The following is a 23,776-nucleotide window of genomic DNA, read 5'->3' as shown; positions in this document are numbered from 1 at the left end:
TCATAGAAAAAATCTATGTAGTCTCTATGAATGGACACTGACTTGATGGCACATAATCAATCAATGATTTCTGAAATTCTGTGAAAGACTTGCATAGCATGGCACAAAATTCCAGGATCTTGAGACTTTATCACATGTTCAACATTCTAACAGCTGGATCACCCACTAAATCAGCTAGACCTGAGTCCATGACAAGTCAGTGTATTTACTGCCAGCTATATGGGCGAATTGCACTGCCCAAGTGACTGAAGCATTCACTTTTGGCCAAAGAAAGAGTGGACTAAAATGGGTGTTGTCATTTAATATGAATGCTTTGCTTAAATGTAAAAAGTAGACACTGCGTTACATTGTTGAGATCATTTGAATCCGGGATGTAGAAATCAACTTTTTTCATTCTTGCTATAATTTAGACAAAAATTTCTTATATGCCCTTCCCATTTGCTGCACATCTTTTTTTTTTTAAAAAAAATCACTATCCACACACAAACATGCACTGTGACTATAACGTTAATTAAATTTAAAGATGCTTGAAGCAGCGTTATCTCAGCTGCTGTTTTGCCTGCAGAAGATTCTAGGTTCAGTTGTGCTAGTTCTAAGACAGACTGGTGAAGTTCTGAGAAAAGAAACCATGCAGGTCTGCTGACAGTGTGGGCAGAATTCAGTGTGGGCAGGACTAAGCTATAAGAGCTAAAAATATGGCATTCAAGAAACACTTATTAGATTGCAGTTTGTTTAGGTCTATGTAAAAGTAATGATGAGCCATTCTTGCTGTGTCTATATTTTAACATCTCTTGCTGTATGAGTTGCAGTGGTTAATGTTTGGCTTCCAGGTGCAATTCAAGGTCGAGTCCCTTTGGGGAGAGGGGGCGGTATAAAAATCGAAATAAAGGTAAAGGTAAAGGTGCTCGTTATTATATATGGCAAAGGGCACATATATCTGAAGGACCGACTATTCTTGTAATCATCTTTCTATTTTATGCAATCCCACAGGGTTTGCTTGCTTTGGGCCCCACCAATTAAGCAATTATTTAGTGGGACTGAGAAGATAGATGGATGTTCTCAGTTGTGGAATCTACTGTTAGAAATAATATCTTTTGGGAGATGTCCGTGACTCTTATATTATCTATTTTAAAAAACTAACCTTTTTTGCAGGCCTTGTGTTAGATATATGGAAGAGCTCTCAGAATTATAGGGAATTTGGATGTTTTCTTTTTTGCTTCGATGGCACAGTGGTTAGAGTGCAGTATTGCAGGTTACTTTTGCTGATCACCTGCTGCCAGCAGTTTGGCAGATCGAATCTCACCAGGCTCAAGGTTGATTCAGCCTTCCATCCTTCGGAGATGGGTAAAATCAGAACCCAGATTGCCAGCAATATGTTGATGCTGTAAACTGCTTAGAGAGGGCTGTAAAGCACTATGAAGCGGTATATAAGTCTAAGTGCTATTGCCATTGCTATTCCAGAATGGACATAGTTTGTATTGCTAGAATCATTTCATATTTATTGCTGTTACCATTTTGTAAAGCTGTTCAGAGCTGCCTAGATTGGGGCAGCCAAACCAAAAAATAAAAATAAACAGATAAATAAAATATCAATTGAACTATCCACTAGGTTCCCAGGATTTTCTTCCTGGATAGTTTTATATATAGTAACACACAGTATTTGTGAAGTTAGAAGGGTGCCTTCAAGTCATTTTTTGAATCCTAGCAATTGCCTGGGTTACCCTTTGCACTATTCTTGGCAGGATTTTTCAGAAGTGGTTTGCCATTGCTCCTTTCCTAGGGCTAAGAGAAAGTGATTGGCCCAAGGTCACTCAGCTGGCTCAAGGCAGGACTAGACTTCACAGTTTCCCAATGTCTAGTCTGATGCCACTATCCGAAACTGGCTTTCTTTGTGAAATTAGGATCACACTTATAAAAATTGAATTGCATTTCCCATTTAGTTAATTGCTCATCCAGTTTAAAGAGATCCTACCAAAGCTCTTGATAGATACTATTAGTTTTCTCTTCTCTTAATATATGGTTTCACTGAGACCCTAGCCAGTTTACCACATGTCCTGAATTCAAGAAAAATGTATGAACAGATCCTTCGGGGACTCCAATTCATTCTTTTGTCCCCTGACAAAAATGCCCATTCTGTTTTTAACCAGTCAGTGATCCATTAAAGAAAAAGTCTTCTTAGATCATGGCTTTTAAATTTAGCCAATAACTTTTGGTAGGAACTTTGTCAGGGAATTTTTGAAAATCCAAGCACACAGTACTGAGACAGTCACATCCATTCTAGTTGTCTGCTGATATTCAAACATCTTCAGGGGAAGGGGGGATTTATTTTTGTAGAATTCATACTGATTTTCCTTAAGCCAAGCTTGTTCCTCTATATGCTTAGTTATTTTTTCTTTGATGACCTTTTCCAATTAGTCCAGAAAAGACTTTAAGCTGACCACTCTATCATTTCTCAAGTCTCCTCTTGATCCCTATTTGTTAAAATAGCTTCTTTCCAATCCTATTTCATTGAGGCCAATTTGAGGGACACGTTATATAGCTTTGCTAAGTGGTCAGCAATTTCAAATTTCTGATGAGTACACTCTTTCTATGTTTGTAAATTTTATTTCTAGAAATGATCATATATTTATTTTTAAAACTGTACTCTTTTCCAGAACAAAATACTAATTACAGGTAGTCCTCGACAATTCAAAAATATGATAACTCTGAAAAAAGTGATTTACAACTGGTCCTCACACTTAATGATCACTGTAGCATCCCCAATGGTCATGTGATCAAAATTTGGTTGCTTGGCAACATGTATTTAGGATGGTTGCAGCATCCCAGGTTGAAATGATCACCCTTTGTGAGCTCAGGGGGCTTCTGACAAGGAAAATCAATGGGGGAAGCCGAATTCACTTAATGCTTCTCATTTAATGACAATGGCAAAAAGATTGGATGTGATTCAACAACTCTACTGCTTAGCAATGGAACTTCTGGTCCCAATTTTAAATTGTAAGTCGAGGACTACCTATACCACCAAATAATCCACCTGCTCATTTTAAGGAAATTTGCTTTGCTTGCTGTAGTAACACTAAATTCAGTCGGTAGGTATTTAGCTACAATACTAAAGGCTTTTTCCAACCTGGTTATGCCCTTATCCTTGGGTTGATAGAATATGATATTACTCTTATTTCAAGTCACTGCAGTTATTTGATTTGCCTCTGAGGTAATGGGAAAACAAAACAACAGGTTTGACCCTCTTAAGACTGTCTGAAAAAGACAGAGAATTCATATTTAATTACCTACACTATTAAGTATGACTTAAGTCTCCTGCCTTTCTGGGCTGGGACAAGATGAAACTACTGATGTGGGCTGTGGTGATAAAAGAGAGATTGTCAGGGTATGTTCCTCTTTGGGTTAGGTGGGGAAAAACCCTGGGTTACACCAAGAGAGCAAGTGGTTTATTATCTTGAGAGAGATATTTTTTTTAAACACCAAACAACAGTATGAACTTTAAATCATGGCTGTTATTCAGAATTGTCTCTCTTTAAAGAAAAAAGTCTTTATGATTTCCTGGTTTTAGGACAGGGACAGGAGGGAGAAACTAGAGTGGTAAGCCTGACATCTGTAATTCAGTTGCAAGGAGCCTTTGATCCAGAAGAGACAAAACAAAACTAAACAAATCCAAAAAAAAAAAAAGTCTAAAGAGGACATGTTCTTCACTTTCCATCTGGTATTTTTTAACTGCTTTCCCCCCATTTGTTTTGCTAACTGCTAGATTGATTGTACATGCAAACGCTTCTTTTGGTGTACTGAAAAGAGAAAGCAATGTTTGCTTGGTACCACTGAGAAAAATGTTCTGTGATATTCCCTTCATTTCTCTCTAGCATAGAGTGCTAAAAGTGTTCCTATTCATTTGTCATTTTCCTCTAGGTCCATGATGGCGAACCTACGGCACGCGTGCCAGATGTGGCATGCAGAGCCCTCTTTGTGGGCAAGCGTGCTGTCACCAGCTGGTCCTCGCCGTGATCAGAGAGCCGAAAAACGGCATGAAAAACGGCCAAAAAAACCAGGCCATTTCTGGCTGTTTTGGGGCCATTTTTCAAGCCATTTTTGACCCCCCCAAAACACTCCAAAAACGGCCCCCAAAACTGGCCTGGAACGGTCTGAAAAGCAGCCTGAAAATGGCCAAAAAACAGGCACGCATGCGCCACCCAGCAGGTCTTTGGGTTTCCAGCACTCCGGTGTGCACACATGCACACACGTTCAGGTTTGGCCACTCGATGCCGAAAAGGTTCGCCATCGCTGCTCTAGGTTTTTCTCTCTCTCCATTGCAGCAACAGTGAGGTTGCTTGGCAAAGATATCCATTGCAGTTCAGTTCATCTCTTTTGTCTTTGAACGTATTTACAGCCTCTCTTTTACATCACTAGCACCCTAAGGCAGAAAACCACAATCCAATTCAATAATTAGAAACATAAAAGTCAGATAAACAGCATGACAATGAAAAGAGCACCCACACAAAAGTGATCTCCCTTCCCTGCTCAAGAATATTCATACACCAGAGCTCTTTTTGTGTGCACAACTCTGAAAATTAATATACTTTGTTTGGGAAGGATATTCCAAGCTTCAGGGAACAACAAACCATTATCCTGTCCAGGGGTGGTATTCACTTACCTTCCCCTACTGGTTTGCAAATGTGAGCACACATGCGCTTTGGCTAAACAAGTGCCTAAATGGGTGCCATAGAGCCGGGGCTGGTGGGCAGGGCTACCCGCAATTTCTGCTACCTGCTTGGGCAAACTAGTCTGAACTGGCAGAATACCACCTCTGATCCTGTCCCAGGTATTCTCCAAAGGATGCCTGGTCTACAAGGAACAGCTGCAAACAGGTATAACAGAGAGCGCTAGCAATCCATTATGTATCGTGGAGCAAAGGCCAAGGGCTTTAAAATCTCATATCAACACATTAAAATGGACTTCAACTAGACATCAGTCAGAACGGACTTCACAAGTTCTCTGTCTATTCAGCTAGTGAGTTTTATTTTTTATTTTTGTCTCATTTCTGAGAACTTTACTAAGACAGGTCCCCACACATCACATTGGTAGAAATCTAGTCTCAATCAGAAAACACTATTTTGCTCATGGACAGAGCACAAGTAATATTGTGGTGGAGCTGAATTTGCTTCCAAAGGAGGAGGCAATGATCATCAAGTGGGATTCTTTGAAAAGGGTATTGTACAAATTCATGAAGACAAAGCCAACAATGGCAACTTGTAATGATGGGTAACTGCAGTAAACTGCATGGCCAGAGGCCATGTGCTTCAATATAGTACAAAGATTATTACAAAAAATTACAAAGATGATTAGGGGACTGGAGGTTAAAACATATAAAAAATGGTTGTTGGAATTGGGTATATTTAGTTTAATGGAAAGAAGGACGAGGGGAGACATGATAGCAGTATTCCAATATCTCAGGGGTTGCCATAAAGAAGAGGGAGTCAAGTTATTTACCAAAGCACCTGAGGGTAGACGAGAAACAATGGGTAGAAACTAAACAAGGAGAGAAGCAATCTAGAACCAAGGAAAAATTCCTGTCAGTTAGAACAATTAATCAATGGAACAACTAGCCTCCAGAAGTTGTAAATGCTCCAACATTGGAAGTTTTTAAGAAGACATTGGATAACCATTTGTCTGAAACAGTATAGGGTTTCCAGCCTGAGCAGTAGGGTTGGACTAGAAGACCTCCAAGGTCCCTTCCAACTCTGTTATTCTATTCTAATAGCACAAGCACAACAGAAGAACTAGAATTATCCTCACCTATTGGCTGTGTTCTACCCACATACATCTTGATAGCCTTTGTGGAAAATAGACTGTTGGTATGAGAACAAGCAGTGATTTGATTTTGCAAGACTCTTTTTATTTTCTTTTTCAGCTAACACTGTTATCTGCTAGGTGTTTTTTGTTCCCAAGGTTTAAAGATAATCCTTTATTGTTATTGCTATTTTTACTTGCTGTTTAGAGTTTGATTTTAGACTATGATTTAATACTTCTTATTTTAGTATACTGTTAGATAATGTTTATTAATACTGATTGCTCAAAACTATCTCAAAATAAAGCCTTTTTCTTTACACTGGAAAGTTCTCATTTCTTTTATGCTACCCGGTTTTGTTCTTGACAACTTTCGCTAGAAAACTTTCTGTTGAAACTTTGCTTATATCTTGCTGTACCTATGGCAATGCCAGCTAGTTAAGTCCAATGCACAGTAACAACATTTGCTCTTATCTTGATTCCATTATATCAGATATGTGTTACTCTCTGAATACATCATTATTTAATATTTCAAGTTATATTCCCCCTTTTTAGCCATTGGCCTTCTGGGAACAACACATTACATAACAAAGACACAATTGTATAAGTAAATTAAATATGCTATATTTCTTGAGAGTCCCTCTTTTATACAACGTAGGAGTTTTGTGCTTATAGTTGGTCACCCTTGTTTTATCATTAATGAAGATACAATACAAATTCCCAGATTGTTCTGAAGCAGTATGCCTTCAACCAATCTTCCAAAGCATTTAATACATTATTGTCAGTAATTACTGAGATATACAAAAAGCAGTGTGATTCTTCAGCAGAAATTAAATTTGTCTGCTTTGAATAAAGTTGAATTGGCTGGTAACTGACTTATACTTTTAGAATCAGTGCAGGTTATTTAGTCTAATGTCTGACCAAAATTCACTATTCTAAACTGTTATTAGGAATTACCTGAGAATATCTCCATTTCTGGCATTTGATACTTGCTGGTTCAGGCAATTGAGGCATTATGGCTTTCAATTCATTTATAATCAACTGCTGGATCTTTTCTTTGTCCCATTCCAAATATTCAGTTCCAAAAGATACAGTGGTGTGAACAACAACAGATGGAGCAATTTCAGGTGACTCTGTAAGAGACAAAGCAGGAAGATGTCTACAAAGGGCACCAATGACATTCCCTTTATGGATCTCTTATGTTCAAAATTAGAAGATTTAATCAAGTCCATCTAGGAAATGATGATAAAGAAGAAAAAAATTACTGCTACAGCTTGTGAGATTTGGTTAGACTTACAGGTCTTCAATTTATGACCGCTCATTTAATGATGGTTCTTAGTAGTTACAACAGCTTTATAAAATGTGACTTATGACCTGTCCTCCCAATTATGATTTTTACACAACCTCTGTGATCGTGTGACCGTAATTCGGGCTCTTGGCAACTGGCTCACATTTATGATAATTGGAACATCTAGCAGTCACATGATCATAAATTGCAACCTTCTCAGCTGGCTTCCAACAAACAAAGTCAATTGGGGAGGACAGCGTGATTCATGTGATTTGCTTAATAACTGTGTTGTTTAGTGATCAAAATTCTGGTCCCAACTGTGTTTGTAAGTCAGGGGACACCATATACCAATGATGGCTAACCTTTTTGTCGCTGTGTACTGATAATGCAATGCATCCCCAGCATGCTCGCATGACACCTGCATCTCCTGCATGCATCCTGCCCTCTACACATGCGTGGCAGAGACCCAAAAACCAGCTGGCTGTTGGGAGGCGCACGCGTGGGGGAGCTGAGATGGGGGGACGGCTTGCATGCCCACAGAGAAGGCTCTGCCATAGGTTCACTATCACGGCCATATACATTCTTCTATTATAGAGGATTCTAAGTTGCCTAAAGTTCAATACAATAGGAAAAAGTTGCCTAAACACCAATGCAGTAGGAAAAAGAAATCAAAATAATAAATGACAACATTGTAATATATTTTGGGTTGCTTTAAGTCAGTGTTGACTCCTGGAAAAGGATGGGTGACCATTTAAAGTAGCTTTGTTCCACATTAAATAGAAGGGTGACGGACTACGACCACGAGGCTGAGAATCTCAAACCCAACCACCCACCCCTTCAAAAGTACTAAAAACAGAGGAAGGAGAACCACTGTACAGATAGTCCTTGACTTATAACCGACTGGCTTCTGACAAGCAAAGTCAACGGGAGAAGCCAGATTTGCTTAATGAACGCATGATTCACTTAACAAATGCAGTGAATAGCAACTGTGGCAAAAAGGTTGCAAAATGGGGCAAATCCCACTTAGCAATTGCTTATATACCGCTTCACAGTGCTTTACAGCCCTAAGCGGTTTACAGACTAAGAATATTGCTCCCAACAATCTGGGTCCTCATTTTACCGACCTCGGAAGGATGGAAGGCTGAGTCAACCTTGAGTCATTCAGAATCAAACTCCTGGAATGAGCAGTGAGTTAGCCTGAGAAACTGCATTTCTAACCACTGCGCCACCACGGCTTAACAACTGCCTTGCTTAGCAACAAAAAATTGGGTCTCAATTGGAGTCGTAAGTTGAGCACTACCTGTATCACCTCTCCCAGTTCTCAGTGGCAGTCCAGAAGGATAGTATGATTGATGGTGCTGAAGGCAGCTGAGAGCTCATGGAGGATCAGGAGGGCCATTCTCACCGTATTCTGATCCTATCACAGGTTATTCACAGTGTGAGCTCTATTAGTGTGTCTACTTTGACCCAAACCTGGCCTGACTGTAGATTTAACTGTTTAATCTTTATTTATTTATTTATTTATTACAAAAATAAAAGTCTGTAAATTAAATTGCAAACTGTGGAGCATTCTGAGCTGCGGTGGCGTAGTGGTTCGAATGCAGTACTGCAGGCTACTTCTGCTGACTGCCGGCTGCCTACAATTTGGCAGATCAAATCTCACCAGGCTCAAGGTTGACTCAGCCTTCCATCCTTTAGAGGTGGGTAAAATGAGGACCCAAACTGTCCTCATAAGCTGACTCTGTAAACTGCTTAGAAAGGGCTGTAAAAGCACTGTAAAGCGGTATCTAAGTCTCAGCGCTATTGAAATTCCCCTGAGAGCGAATGGGTCTGTTGCAAAATAAATGTAATTTTCTTTCTTTCTTGAGAACATTTAATTCTTCTTCACTTGCTTTCATCGGAATTTCAGAATACTTAGAAGTGCCCCACAATAAATCTCCAACATACACAAAGCCAGCGGACAGTGGTTGATGATTTAGTAAAGTGTACATTTGGACAGCATTACTTTTTTTTCACTCAAGCAACAGTGTGGCACGATTAGTTGTAGCTGCAAAAATCCCGTCTTTAATGCAGCAACAAAAAGTATAGGAACTTTCCCTCCTGTGCAGCTGGTTAACGCAGCTTGTCCTCCCCAAGGGAAGCCAGATCAACCCAATTATTCTAAACATTTCAAAGCCTCCAGTGGTCTTGCAGGACGTAAGTTATTTCAAGACACCTGAATCACACAGTAAAGAAAGAACGTTGGTCCTTACCTGAACGTTGCTTTTCAGTAAAATAGAGGGAGGGGATACTCCTGGGTATTCTCAAAGCCTGATTGGTCCAAAGACTGAGGGAAATTTATTCTAATATCCCCCTTTCCCTGTTGGCTCCCAGTTTCCTCTCAGTCTTTGGTCCAAACAACTGCTTTGGTTTCCTGGAGGAAATTCTTCCTTTTGTAATTTCACCTGGCTCCTGATCAAACTAGACCAAAAGAGCAGTATTATCTACTGCTCAGATAATCTGCTGCTCCCAACCTCTTTTTGTTTACTTCTGATCCCTTTCTGATGGTGCCATTGTACAATTTAATATTACGATGAGGTAGAAAAAAAACACCCAAATGCATTTAACACAGTCCTGAGTAGTAACAAGGACACAGAAAACCTTCCAACCTAATCTACCCTGCACAAATAATGAAAAACAAAATGTTGGCATGCCCTGAAAACTTTATGATTTTGTTGTGGGTCCTCTATACTGCCTTCCCTGCAAACGCTGTGTTGGAATACAGGCATAGCACATATGTCTCCACACATATGCTTTTATACTAGGAACATAGTACTGGTAGTTCTCAGTTTGTTTAGTGACTAAAGTTACAATGGCACTGAAAAGTGACGTATGACCATTTTTCGCACTTGTGACAGTGGCAGCATCCCCATGGTCATGTGATTCCAATTCAAATCCTTTGCAAGTGACTCCTATTTATGACAGTTGCAAGGTCACATCATTGGTAAACTTCAACGTTTTTAATTGTGTGGTTTGGTGGGCATGGCAGGGGAAGGATACTGCAAAATCCCCATTCCCTCCCCACTCCTGGGGGAAGGATATTGCAAAATCTCTATTCCTACCCTACCCCGCTCTGGGGCCAACCAGAGGTGGTATTTGCCAGTTCTCCAAACTGCTCAAAATTTCCGCTACCGAACCTGTTGAATTTCACCCTTGGGTCACATGATCACCTTTTCTGACAAGTAAAGTCGACGGAAAACCAGATTCAATTAACAACTGTGTTACTAAAATAACAACTACAGCGATTCATTTAACAACTGTGGCAAGGAAGATCTTGAACAGGGACAAAACGTACTTAATGAATTTTCTCTCAGCAACAGAAATTCTGGGCTCAATTGTGGCTGTAAGTTGTAAACTACCTGTACTGTTCTTTAGTTTACTAACTAATAATTTAGCAAGCTAAAGTGGAGCACTATTGGGCTGATAAATGATTACATTACCTTTATTCTACCTACAACAGGCACTAGAAACTTCTTTAATTGTAGTTACAGCCCATGAATTCCCACCCGTGAACTAGGATGAGAGGCCATAGATTCTTATCTATCTTCCAAGTCTAAAGAAATATATTTGCTTAAGTCCAGACACTTTTTTTAATGTCTGCTGCTAGCTAGATCACAGCCTAGTTTTCTTCAGGTCACTCGAAGCACCTTTGGACTTAACGTTATGTGTTGTGCCTGGAATTTATGTTCCAATATAGATTTTTCTGTGTCCCCCAAAGGGGATGAGGGTTGAGTTGCCCAAGAGCACCGAACCAGGGTGAAGAGGGGACTGTTTACAGTAAAATAAATAAAGGATGCTGTGCTCACTCAGCAAAAAGGAATTGCAATTAAAAAACTGTGTGTGTGTGTGTGTGTGTGTGTGTGTGTGTGTGTGTGGTTGGTGGCCAGGGTGGGGTGGGAGGGGGGCGGGGGGAATGGCAGCACAACACTTTTTATGACTTCGGCTGAAATCTAAACTGTTTCAAATTTTTCAGTGAAGTTATTGGAGCAAGTTTGTTCTTAAAATGATGGGTTGGAACCTAACATTCAAAACATATTGAGCAAGACCAAACATTTTTTTTAGACAAATATCACAGCTGAACTCTGAGAACAGTAATGCGGAGAAACATGGTAATGGGCCAAAAATAAAAATGATATAACAGAATTACATCTTCTTGCGCTTTGCATATTTGGTATTTTTTCTACACTTAGCTTAACATGGGTCTCATCAGATTGCCGGCATACAGCTCATTCCTGAGGAGGAAATGTCAAACATGCTTGTCCTTCTTATTTTGGCGTCAAATTGTAAATGGGCTCAAAGGTTTGATATAGTCTCAGTTTGGTTGTTTATATCCACAAGAGATGTTGAATGAAGGAAACAAACTTACTAATTCAAGAACCAGAGAGTGTTATTTCTCAGACATTAAGTGTTCATGATGCTTAAGGATCACTGCCTTCTCTGGAAGGATGACCCGTTCCAAATGGAAAAGTAGCTAATAGAAAAAGTCCATTCAAGTCAGAAAAATGGATACAGGAACTGTGCATAAAGAGAGCAACAATAAAAAGGATTTCCTCTTTGTTATAGAGAAATCTCTGTTGTCAAGGGTCCTCTGCTTATTTATTGCCAGCAAAGAGATTAAAAAAAACCATAATGACTATTCTTTTATCTAAAATTCCTTCAACCTCATTTGCAAAGTCTGTGATGGCTTAGACAACAGCAGCTAATGAGTCCACTGAAATCAGATGTTATTTGCAGGAAAAAGGTATAGGAAAGAGCTTTTATTTGTAAATGATTGATACAAACCACATGTATGGGAAAATTACATCCAAAGTCAAAGAACATCCTGTTGAAAAACATTGCTCTAGAAATTCTAGACCTAATCCTGTCAAGATTCATGTTTTAGCTTGGCAACTATTCAGTGTAGCAACCAGTGTCATGATAAATCTGAGAGAATGGAGGTGGTCATGATGGATCACGATAGTGGCAAAAGTAATTTAAGGAGTTAAGAACAGCTGCTGTGAAAGATCCCTTACCTGCTTGAAAGTGGCTTTTCTACATTGAAATCAAAGTGCTACACAGGTCCTTATATTGAAATGATATAAAGAAGGCTACTGAGAAGGTCAGCTTTGAGACCTTCAGCTAAACAAGCTACCATAATTCTTCCTAAAGAAGGATAAAGGTATTTGTGAAAGCTGTAAAAGAGGTTTTCATATCGAAAACTTCAATTCCTTCCTCAGGTGTAGTGATAATACTGTTTCTTCAGGATATCTACGTAATCAAGCTATGGAGCCAGATAACATATAGTTTTTGTCCAGAAGTTTTCTGTTGTCATTTAAAAACAAAAACAAAAATGAATGAAATAAAATAAAAAACCACAAACACCCCCCCCCCCAATTAAACATATAGGCTTAGATGTTTTAAAAAGTTGAGCAACTTGCAATCAGTACTGCCCTTTGTGAGCCATTAAATGCGGTTTTTGATTTCAAGGAATTTGAGAGTAATTCTTCTGGAAGTCTATTCCTGGCTAAGCTTACAAGGCTAATTTCAGTACATTCAAATTGTCTGAACAGATTGTAAGTCATTAAAAAAAAGAAAGATTTTATTTGTTGTTGTTTCTTTGTTTTGCTTAATTGTTTCTCTCAATATCGTGCACCACATGACTTAGGCCCCAGAGGCCCTTCGGATGAGGTGGAGATGATGAAAATGAAAACAACACAGAGACTGTTTTTAAGCGAAAGCTTTGTTTTAGAAAGAATTATAAATGTTGAATTTATGTTTACTGAGGTAGCAAAAACAAAGGAAAGAAGTACACAGTCATGCTTCTGCAAGACTCATCAAAAATGGCACATAATAAAGTACAGAGGTGAGCTTAGTTATTCCAACATGAAAGAATAGTTTTTGTAAGCTTATTGTGCATTTTTCCCTTTCTTGAACTCCCACACTTGCAAGCTTAACAGAATAAACCATTCTTCTTATTCTATTACCATAATCTTTTCACTTAATTTTCTTTGAATTTATAGTTATATGAGCTGCTTGTTAATACACTTACAATAATTTCAACACTCTCCCTAAAAATAATCTTTAATATAACCAATGCAACTAATAAGCAGACTTCTGAAATGATAAATTGTTTGTTCTATATTTTGTTTCTGTTAAGATGGAAATCTAGTATTATCTAATTCTTGGACAAGATACATTAAAAAGGACAGATGTTGGCTTTTACTGATTTACATCACAAATATTTATCACAATGAGTACATTCTTATTTCAAGGATATAAATCACACATAGATCATTTTATGAAAAAAAATTAAGTATGTGCACCATGCTATCTGAGGTATCTAAATCCAAATCTCTCTCTATATTAATCTTGAGCATTTGCTAGAAAATGCTCTTTTCCACTTTAATCTCATAGAGATTTTAAAGTGCATTTGTGTTTAATGCTCTATTAAAAAAATCCAGAGGATGTTTCATTTACGAAATTTTAAAGGGTTCTAGATAAAGTTTTCCTTTATTTGTCATAATATTGGATTGTCTACAATCTTTTCAGTCTTTTTTCAAACTAGGAAAATAAACCTGTTAATCTGGAAATCTGGATAATGGTCCAGTGTTTTTGGACTGTATGACTTGTTTATTTGTGTATACTATCTACTGTCCAATTGTCCGTCCATCCCCATCTTCTCTCTTTCTCACTCTCTCTCTCTCTCACACACACATAAATATTCTAGTTTTTCATATATATTTTAACCTCTGATATATCTTTTATGTTTGTAATTGACTGTAGCTCCCTACCTTGTGCTGGCCTATGACCAAAATAAAAATGTGATTCATTGGTCAACAATTGAATCAAATATTTAAATGTATAATTTAAAGATCTGATTCGATTTCATTCTAAAATATAAGAAATTACCTAAATGTAAGAATGTAAGATCTTTCATAGGCAATTAGGAGCCCCATCATCAAGACAAAGAGGTGGTCTCTGAGTTCCCTACTTTATGGAGGGATGGATTGGTGAGTTTTCTTAACAAGAAGGGTTTTGGACTAAAATTAGGGAGACTAAAATACCCTGTAGAAACTCACAAGGAAACAATGAACTAGTCATTCTCTTTCAGGTCCACCAGAGTTCTATCAGAGAGAGTGAAAGAAGTCCATTTAACATATCTAAAGCTCCTAGAAAAAAAGATGGGATGGATGGGTGGAAGGATAGAGAGAAGATCAGTTGACCTGCTTGTTTTGGAAAATGTGCACTTTGCCTATGTACAGATATATCTTTGCATTCTTTCTAACTTCAAAGGTAGCAAGTGCCTCAAATCTCCAATGTGTTGGTAGTGTAAAAGAGACAATTGCTTTCACTTTGTGCAAGGAATTAAGGGAGGAAGAATCTTTCCATAGTGAAAAATAGTCTTAAATTTAATATGTATCTAGCAATTAACAATGAATAAAAATAAATTCCCTTGACTCTAAAAATAAACTTGGAATTTCCTCTGAAATGTCAGTAATGACGTTAGTGTTACTTTCCAAACAGATAGGCCACTCTTAATTTTTTTAAAAATTCAAAATTCAAAAAACTTGCTGACCCTCTTCTATTCTCCATGGAATTATTATAATGTACAGATCACATTATTACAGGGACTGAAGAGAGCACTAGGATGATTTAGTCTGTCTTTCAATTCTTTGTGAATCATTTTTTTTTTGTAATATTGTAAGGAAGAGGAAATGAATTATAAAATAGAGATGAGGGCTTGAATGAATAGGTGACATGACCTGTCAAGAGAAACTTACCTATAATTTCTTCAAAACCATATGATTCCAAATACACTCATACCTCCAAAGGAGGAATAACATGCTGAATTTGAATAATATCAAATATTAGCAGGCCCATAAATAGAAAAAAGGAACATAGTTCTGTAAGTGTCCAGTGTATTGGGTAGATTAAGAATTCATGCTGGAAAATTCTCTTCATCTCACAGAACCTATTTAAAAATATATAAACTATTTAACATTCATGCAAAATAAAATAAAATAAATAAAATAAAACAAGAAGACACCACTGTCCCAAAAGTACAGGTGCTTTCCAGGAGATGAATTCTTGAGTACTTTATACTTGTGGAGGAGTATGTAGGTTATTTAGCTCCACGTGCTCTTCATTACCTTTGTGAAATCCACATTATTCCTGTATGCATGAAATGTTTCACTGAATAGTTTTTATTATATGTCGAAAGGGAAGGAAAGAAGCATAACCAAAAAAAAAAAATTATGTTAGATTTTTAAATGATGACAAAAAACACTATCTTGGCTTATATTTGGAGGCCTAAACATAGCTCTCCAAACATAAGCCAAGATAGTGGTTTTTGTCATCATTTAAAAATCTAACATAATTAAGTCAATAAATAGGATGAAGTATGAAAAAACACTTGGAACCAGGTTAAAATTTTACAACCAGCCGAGAAGTAAAAACTTCAAATAACCTGAATACTTGGTGGAAGATAAATAACAGAAATACCAGATGTCAAAAAATCAAGAATGAAGAGACCAAAATTAAACGGAAATTGGAAATTTCAGAATTGGAAACAAAATCCAGTCTGGGTTAATACTGCATATATGCCCATGTTTCTGTGTTCATTTCTGAGCAATGAGGCTTTCATGTGGATTAGTTTCCATTTACTTCTCAATTTATATTTTTCTGGTAAAATTTCTACAATACTCCAATATATGTTTTATAAGTGTGTGTGTGTGTGTGTGTGTGTGTGTGTGTGTGTGTTGGGAGAAGGGTGGGAGAAGACTTTCTAAAACATGTTCTGATTTGAGACAACTTTTCCAAATGTATGCAAATCTGTTTAAATCTTCCTAACTGGTAATGGTCAAATGGCAAAATGTTATTCTCTACAACAGCCCAAGTTGAAATAGAATTTGCTTTGGTAGGTTATTGTAAGTACTCAGTTATGAATTTACAGTATTTTATATACCTGAGTCATTTTTTCTAAAAAATTGTGAAATGCATTGCTCAACTGCTGCATGATTTGGGAAGACCTAAAAACAGGGGCTGGGGCTCTCTCCTAACGGATGAAAAATCGGAATCCAGAGTTCCTTGGATCACCCATGCCTTTAGGTATTTTCATTTATTTCTATGGCGGTGCTCTGAGATCCCCTTTCAATATTCTTGTCTTGGTAACTACATACTTAATTCCCAGCTAGGGGAATCTGTAATCTTCAGGTTCTCCATTTTATTATTTGCTTCTGGTTTTAAACCTTCCTTGAGGTGAGACGGAATCCAGCAAGCGAAGAAGCACTATTTTCCTCTGGCTTTGCTGTGAGTTGGCATGATGTAGTTGGCATCGTGTCAGAATGCCTACGCATTAGCGTGCAGACAAGACAAAGAAGAATGATGCCGTCTGTCTTCATCTTACAACTTGATCCTTCTTCTGGCAAATCCCACTCTTTTTTTAAGGTTCTATGCAATGGAGTTGGGTAGAAATGCCACTCTTTGAAAAGAAGAGAGACCTATTCTATACATCTGCCTACATATCTCAGTCATAATGGGCTATGCAACGATAACAAGCATAGCAAGAATTACCTTTTATAGATAATTATTGCTATTAATATAATGATGTTTAAATACACACATGGCATGAGCATAATAAGAATTATACCCAAAACTGTATGTGTTTTTGGTTAGTGAGATTTCATTATGAGCGCCCTAGTTTTCAGAGATACGGCATTACTCTGAAGAGGATAGATATAGGCATAATAATAAAAATTATCTCCATTTTTCTTATTCAACTATTTTATAGCCCTGGGCAGGGGTGGGATAGAGAATAAGAAATCACCTTAGAAAACCCCAGATTAAACAGAAACACCCACCACTGCAACTATTTATGTTTTGCTACTAACAAACACTATTTTCCCACTCCTTTCCTTGGAATAGAATTGCAAAATCCAACCAAGTTAACAAGGGACAACAAAATACACACACACATACATACACACACAAAAAAAGAGAGGGAGGGGCCCTTTGTCATAATGAGGCCTTGTGGGAAGTAATTCATCTGCACTTGCTTGTCTTCAAGAGTTCTTTAAGTCTTATAGCATCTATATAGTTCACTCCCCTGGAGTAAGATGGTTTTCTTAGAGAAATCACTGCCAACCAATATTTCTATCCTCTCTCCCAACCCCCATTTTATAAATCTGTGTCACGTATGCCTGGCTTTCTTTTAATCCACCAGGAGCAGCTGGTCGAATCCAGCATGTAGATGTAAAGAAACAATAGTGATATTGTCACTGCTATAGGAAAGACTCTGATATATTGATTTTAAAAAAATGCAATGATCAGGCTTACTAGGAGCTTGGGTTTTTCTTTAACATCCATTTTAAAACTCCAAACTTTTCCTTAAAAATATTTCTAAAATCAGTAAATTATTTTTAATAACTTCCTCTGAACATTCCTACATTCAAATTCACTTTCAATAATATTTTACAAACTTTAGGAATATTTCAGAAGGCTATATATTGGGAAGAAAAAGTGCAAAAGATAAAGATGGGATATATAAAGATGTTTTAAATAAATCAATAAATAAAGAAAAGAAGCTATTCCTGACATACCCTGACTGTTAAAATGAGAATTATATGAAGGAGAAAGGTCTAAATAAAAACTGTCTCAATTAAACTACTGTAAGAAAAGGATCGTTTCATACATGTCTAGTAAAAAAAAGGAAATAAAATTAAATACCATAACATACCATATTACAGTTTTAGGCATATTAAATATGAAAATAAGCCCAGGACATATGATTTATTGCTAAACACAGAGAAAAATAGATGGGAAGCCAAAGTATCTTCTCAACAGTGTAAATATGCATTGTAGTTCTATCAGAGAACAGGACAAGATCTGGAGGTAATCAAAATCGTCAGTGAAATAAAAATTAAAGATGCCCTGGGAGTTTAACTGAAGGAAAAAAGTACATCTTCAAAACAAACAAAATCAAGACTAAGTGACTTTGATGGAGGTGCACACAGAAGAAGAGACTGTCATTCCTTATATAATTCTACCCACAAATTGCCTTGTATCCTTATGCTATAAAGGGAATAGATTTTTTAGCTGCTGTGAGTTGAAAACAGGATTGGAACAGCAAACTTTTGTACAACACAATCCTATTACACATGCTTAATAGAAGTAACCCCCAATGAGTCCAATGGCTTGTTCTTAAAGGTAAATCCAAAAAGGATGGCAGCATTAGCAATATAGCAGCATGAAACAACTTGTAACTTTTCCAAGGGATATCTTGGAAAATTAGCTTTTAATTGAGAATTGAGGCAGCCAGGAAACAGAAAAGTCTTCTACAAAAGAGGACTACCACAGAAAGTATCCCTCTCTGAAACAGTAATAATTGAAAGCCTCTCAGCCTCTCTCTTCATGCTTAGTTGCCCTTTGTTCGATGTAGGATTTAGGTCAGGATCCAGATTGTGACCTTCTGTGACTCTGATAAATAGCAGTTCCAATGAATTCTCAAATAGGACCCAGGCAACAGCTGCATTTACTAAAAGATGTTGCAGTTACAGGGCCCAGGGTGACACAGGAAGGAGGAGAAGCGCAGCCGTTCCTGGCAGATGGCTACCCATGTGCCCTTAATTGGCAGAGTTTCAAAAAAACATGGTTCTTATTCTGGCCTTATTTGTGCCAGTTGCTGCTGCAACAGCAATTTATACTCAAGGGCATCTCTTACCTTTGTTAATTCTATAGATCTGAGCTAACACATTTCTGAATAAAGCCTCAGGCAAGTGGAAGTGTGATATAGTGATTAATTGCTGGACTAGGCCTGGGGAGACCCAAGTTTGAGTCTACTTTCATCTACAAAAACTCAAGAGTGGACAATTTTGGGCTAGTCACCCATTCAGCCAACCTACCTCAGACAGAGGAGGAATGCTAAGTACACTTGGATATTCTCCTGGAGGAAAGGCAAGTGTAGCAAATCAATAAATGAATACACAAAAATATTTAATTTTTGCAGCCCAGTTTAAGTCATTTAAAATTATGAGAATACTTCGCTCTTTCAAACATTCTTGCTGCAGAACTGAAACTAGAATAGAAAATTAGGGAGAAAATACAATTAGCTTGGGGAAAACATCACATGGTTTGCCTGCTAAAAAAACTAGCCATTGTTTGTATTAGGGAAGATTTTTGAAAACCTTAATGGAATCAACAGGACATTTTAATTGAGGTTATGAAATTATTATCATAAACTCATGTTGTACATGAATCAAGTCAGAGACCAAAACGATGTTTACTTGTGCATCCTGCCTTTGCTTTGGGAGCTCATATAACACTGTATTCTACATCAACTTTATTTCATCATTTTGTGAGGCAGAGGAGGTTGCATTATCAGTGAGTTGCTGTGGTTGGGAGAGATAAATTTGAATCGGGGTCTCCATGATGGCATTACATTGGTATAGCCCACAAGCTGCCCTTATATTCCACTTAGGGAGGCCATTATGATGAAATAATTAGCTATTGAATTCTCTATCCATTGTCTACAAAATCAGAAATACCAGCTGCTTTTATACCTTTGTTATTCATTTTTTATTTTATTTGTCGACTGTCTTTATTCTTCTCTGTAACGCAGTGGTGGGGGCTTGTACCATATACATGTTCAGCAACTGGGGTGTTTCAGAGCAAGGTATCTAAGCACTTTGTATCCCTTCTCCAAATTTAATGGAGATAGAAGGGGAAGGGCTTGATTAAAGCTTAACAATCTCATCTATCTGGATGTTCAAGTACTTGTATTTACATCTGGGCTGGTGTTTTCATGGTAAGCATGGCAAAATGTGCAATTCTGGACGTGTAAGGCCAAATAAATATTATTCCTTTAAGATTTGTGTCTAAACAAACTCTAAAGATATGTGAAAACAGTCACTCCGAATTCCAATCTGAATTCTGAAAGAATTCTCAATTCTTTCTATGTTGCAGTTGTGATTCTTTTGGTGCATCAGACCTGTTCCTCCCTTGTTTTTTTTAAAAAATAGAATAATTAATACTTATTTGGACAAGAGGAGTATACCCATTTCTGAAACAAAGTATGGTATAACCCCTGCTTATGAAGCTTTGCTCAATCTAACTCTTTTGGACAAATTTAGTCCAGACAAGTTTCTAACCTTCCTGTTTTGGAGAATGTAGTAGCAAAAGAGGTAGCCCTGCAACTTCAGAAGACCCTAGAAAAAGCAGATTATCTGGACAGGTGGCAGTTAGGCTTCAGGCTGGGCTCTGCATGGAAACTGCACTGGTTGCTCATGTAAATAAGCTTTAGAAAGACTGACACTGGGGGAATACAATTTTCATAGTCCTCCTTAACTTCTCAGCAGCTTTTAATACTATCCAAATATCCTATATCCTTCTGGATTGGCTCTGATGTATAGGAATGGAGGAGGGGAACACCATTCTTTGGTGGCTTTCCTGTTTCCAAAAGGGTCATCTTCAGGTTGGCACTTGGAGTAGAAGAGAGATCTGGCTGGAAACCTCTGATCTGTGGGGTGCTATTCCCACCATTCTTTCAAAGCTACACAAAACTGCATGCAGGACTCACTTATTGAGATACAATCAAGTATCATCTGTATGGTTCAGCTCTTAACAGGGTTATATTCATTCCCTAGTCAGGGTTGGTCTACTACTAAGGGATCTCCTGGAGCAGATCACATTACAGCTGTGATCTGCTGCCCCAACTGCTAAATTGAAGTTAGGAAGCCCTTAACTGCAATAACTCCTGTCCAATTCATCTCCCATTAGCATTACTGTAACATTTCCCATGGACTGCTTTTGAAAGGCATTCAGAAGGAACCGTAGGTACATACCACATTAACATTAGAGGGGCTCCTTCCCTCTGGCCATGATCCACACCCTCCATTCTTACTTCGTTTATAAGGAGTAATGGAAGCACTGACCTATTTCACGCTTCTTATTATCAATGGAGACGAAGCATATGCAGGGATTATTGGAGATGTATTGTACCGCCCAAGGAGCATCAAACTGGGTGCCAGCTTCATAGAAAAGGCCCAGAGCATAGCGAGAGGAATAGCTCACAGATTCCAGCTGCTGCCTCCAACCTTTGTTAATTACTGTGAAGGAAACAAAAATGAGGCAATTATTTTTCTCTTGGAGCATTAAACCTGCAAATACTACGGTTAATCTACTTAATCCCTTTTCTAAAATAACACTTCTGTGTTTCAAGAAAAGGCCATTCACATTGTTTAATGAACTCTCCCTTCCACCAACCTAGCTTTTGTTATGGCTGCACAAATATGTGTCAGAGAATTTCCTAGTCAGGAAATAAAGGCAGGTTATAGGTGGCCATCATTAAAAAAAAAAGGACGATTAAGGAACCTCACAAAATCGCTGAGTCTGTGCTGACAGGGGCTTCTGTGAGTTGTAATTTCTAAACATCTGTCAAATGCCAAGTTGTGAAAGCCTGCTCTAAATGCTCACTAAATTAGTGAGAGATCAAGTTTTCCACTCAGGAATCGTTCCCCCATTTCATCCCAAAAGCTTTCAACTTTCTCAACCACATTCTCAATTTGCAAGTGATGTGCATGTGCAGAGGTTATGGGAAAGGCAATTTTCTTAACCATTGGAAAAAGGTTTCTGGAACAGAGAGATAATTTTACCAGGTCTCCTCTTCTTGTGGCAACAGTAACCCCTCAACTACAGAATGCATAAACGATCAAAATAAAACTGCACCAGCATGTTAAGGTTGAAAAGCACTACCATGACTGAACTTGGCCAGTATGGTATAGTAGAAAAGATGATGGACTCACACTGGGGAGACCAAGGTTCAAAACATCCTTCCACCATAATTGTGTGAAAAGGTGAGATAAGTCATGTAAGAATGTACGACCAGGCTGAAGTTGTCATAAGCTGATAAATGGAGCAATCACATATGCAGGTGACAAAAGCAAAATCTTGTTAAACAATCTCATCTGGTAGATAAGATGGAACCAGGTAGTTAAGGATCAAAGCAAAAATGACACCAGAAGACAGGAGGCTGGGTGCCGAGCGTATGGGATCCAGTCATCCCCCAATCTCAATGACAGCTACTAGACTTATGGAGCATCAAAGCATTGGCTCAGAAAAATTGCAATTGCAAAGCCCACTTACACTATTAGTTGTTCTGGGTTTGGACTTGGTGACTTTTGTTCCACTAGTTGATGTCTGGATGGAGTAGTTGAGAAGGACGTGGGTAATGGGGATGAGCATAGGAATATGAAAGAGAACAAAAATGCATGGTACTAATGTTTTGCTGTGACTTTGAATTCATTGGATCTCTGTATATTCCATCAGAACCTGACATGCCTCACCGTTTGGTTGAAAGTGGTTTGAGTGCATTCTTAATTATTTCCTGGTTGTGATCAGGATTGTGGAACAGTTTGCCTTCAGAAGTTGTGGGTGCTTCATCACTGGAGGTTTTAAAGAAAATATTGGACAGCCACCTGTTTGAAATGGTATAGAACAGTGATGGCTAATCTTTTTGTTGAGGCATGCCAAAAGCGAGGGGAGTTGGGTGGGGGGGTCGTGTGTGCCTGCACCCATAATGCAATGTGATCCCCCCACGCATGTGCGCACAAACCTCTCGTGCATGCGCGCAGGCCTCACTGAAGCCTCCAGAGGGTGAAAAACAGCCCAACATGCAAACCGGAAGTCCATTCTTGAATTTCCGATTTGCGTGTTAGGTGGTTTTTTGCCTTCCAGAGGCTTCAGGAAAGCCTCCAGAGGGTGAAAAACAGCCAAAAACCAAGCCCAAAAATCAGCTTGCCAGCGCACACATGCGCATTGGAGCTGACAGGACAACGCCTCATGTGCCCTCAGAAATGGCTCCACGTGCCACCTGTGACAAACGTGCTATAGGTTCGCCATTACAGATATAGGGTGTTCTGCTTGAGTAGACCTCCAATGTCCCTTCCAGTTCTAATCTTATTGATAATTGCACTTTTCTGGAAACCCCGGATTAAAGGAGGACCATGAGATCCATGTATCTAGGCAGACTGTGTATGCACAAATGAGTACGCATGTAACAGAAGGTCACTGAATAACTTTGAGACAGTCACTCTCTCTCAGTCCAACCTACTTCACACTATTATGGTTTGGAGGAAATATGGAAAGAAAGACCACAATAGAAACTGTCTGGAGCTGCTGAAGGTGATCTGGCAAACAATGGAAGATACTGTGCGTTCTGTAGTGTGGGAGACTATGAAAAACGCTGAAGACTTCCAAAACAGCCAGTCTATTTTGAAAGTCAGTTTCTTTGCCTCCTGAATGTGAATGTCATATTTTTCTTGAGTCCAGATTTTTTAAAAAAAAATTTCAAGAGAAAAGTTCCTGAAAATCTGTAGGATCACTGAGAGCTTCTTCCCTTGGGAAATAAGTTTAACTTTGCAAATGAGAAAGCAAAAAGTAAAATACGTTTAGGGCACAAAATCAGCCAATGAATTAATATTTTTCTTGCAGAAAAGTATTCAGTTTATTCAATTGGGGAATAACCCCCCCTTCTCTTTTAAAATGGGTATCTCGGACTTTTCACATTCCAAGAACAATGTAATGACAGTCTAATTACTCAGAAGTCAGAATGTAAAATACTTGACATCACAAAGGACCCAATATTGTCCCAGATAAGGCAAAAGAAACAAAAATCTATAACCAATT

General features: G+C 38.2%; 1 protein-coding gene across 3 annotated transcripts in view; it reads right to left on the bottom strand.

The window, feature by feature from the left end:
• The window catches only part of RNLS (renalase, FAD dependent amine oxidase), a 169,940-nt gene that overhangs the window by 27,424 nt on the left and 118,740 nt on the right, over positions 1-23,776 (bottom strand). For all 3 annotated transcript variants that reach the window (XM_081955473.1, XM_081955474.1, XM_081955472.1), the window contains exons 5-6: positions 21,025-21,198; positions 6,748-6,923 (exon numbers count right to left, since the gene is read on the bottom strand). In XM_081955473.1, the coding sequence (XP_081811599.1) occupies positions 6,748-6,923; positions 21,025-21,198 (350 nt within the window). The remainder of the gene's footprint in view (positions 1-6,747; positions 6,924-21,024; positions 21,199-23,776) is intronic.

Source organism: Natrix helvetica (genome assembly GCF_964273705.1).
Source record: "Natrix helvetica genome assembly, chromosome: 5".
Lineage (NCBI taxonomy): Eukaryota > Metazoa > Chordata > Lepidosauria > Squamata > Natricidae > Natrix > Natrix helvetica.
This window is presented reverse-complemented; position numbering and strand designations above follow the sequence as displayed.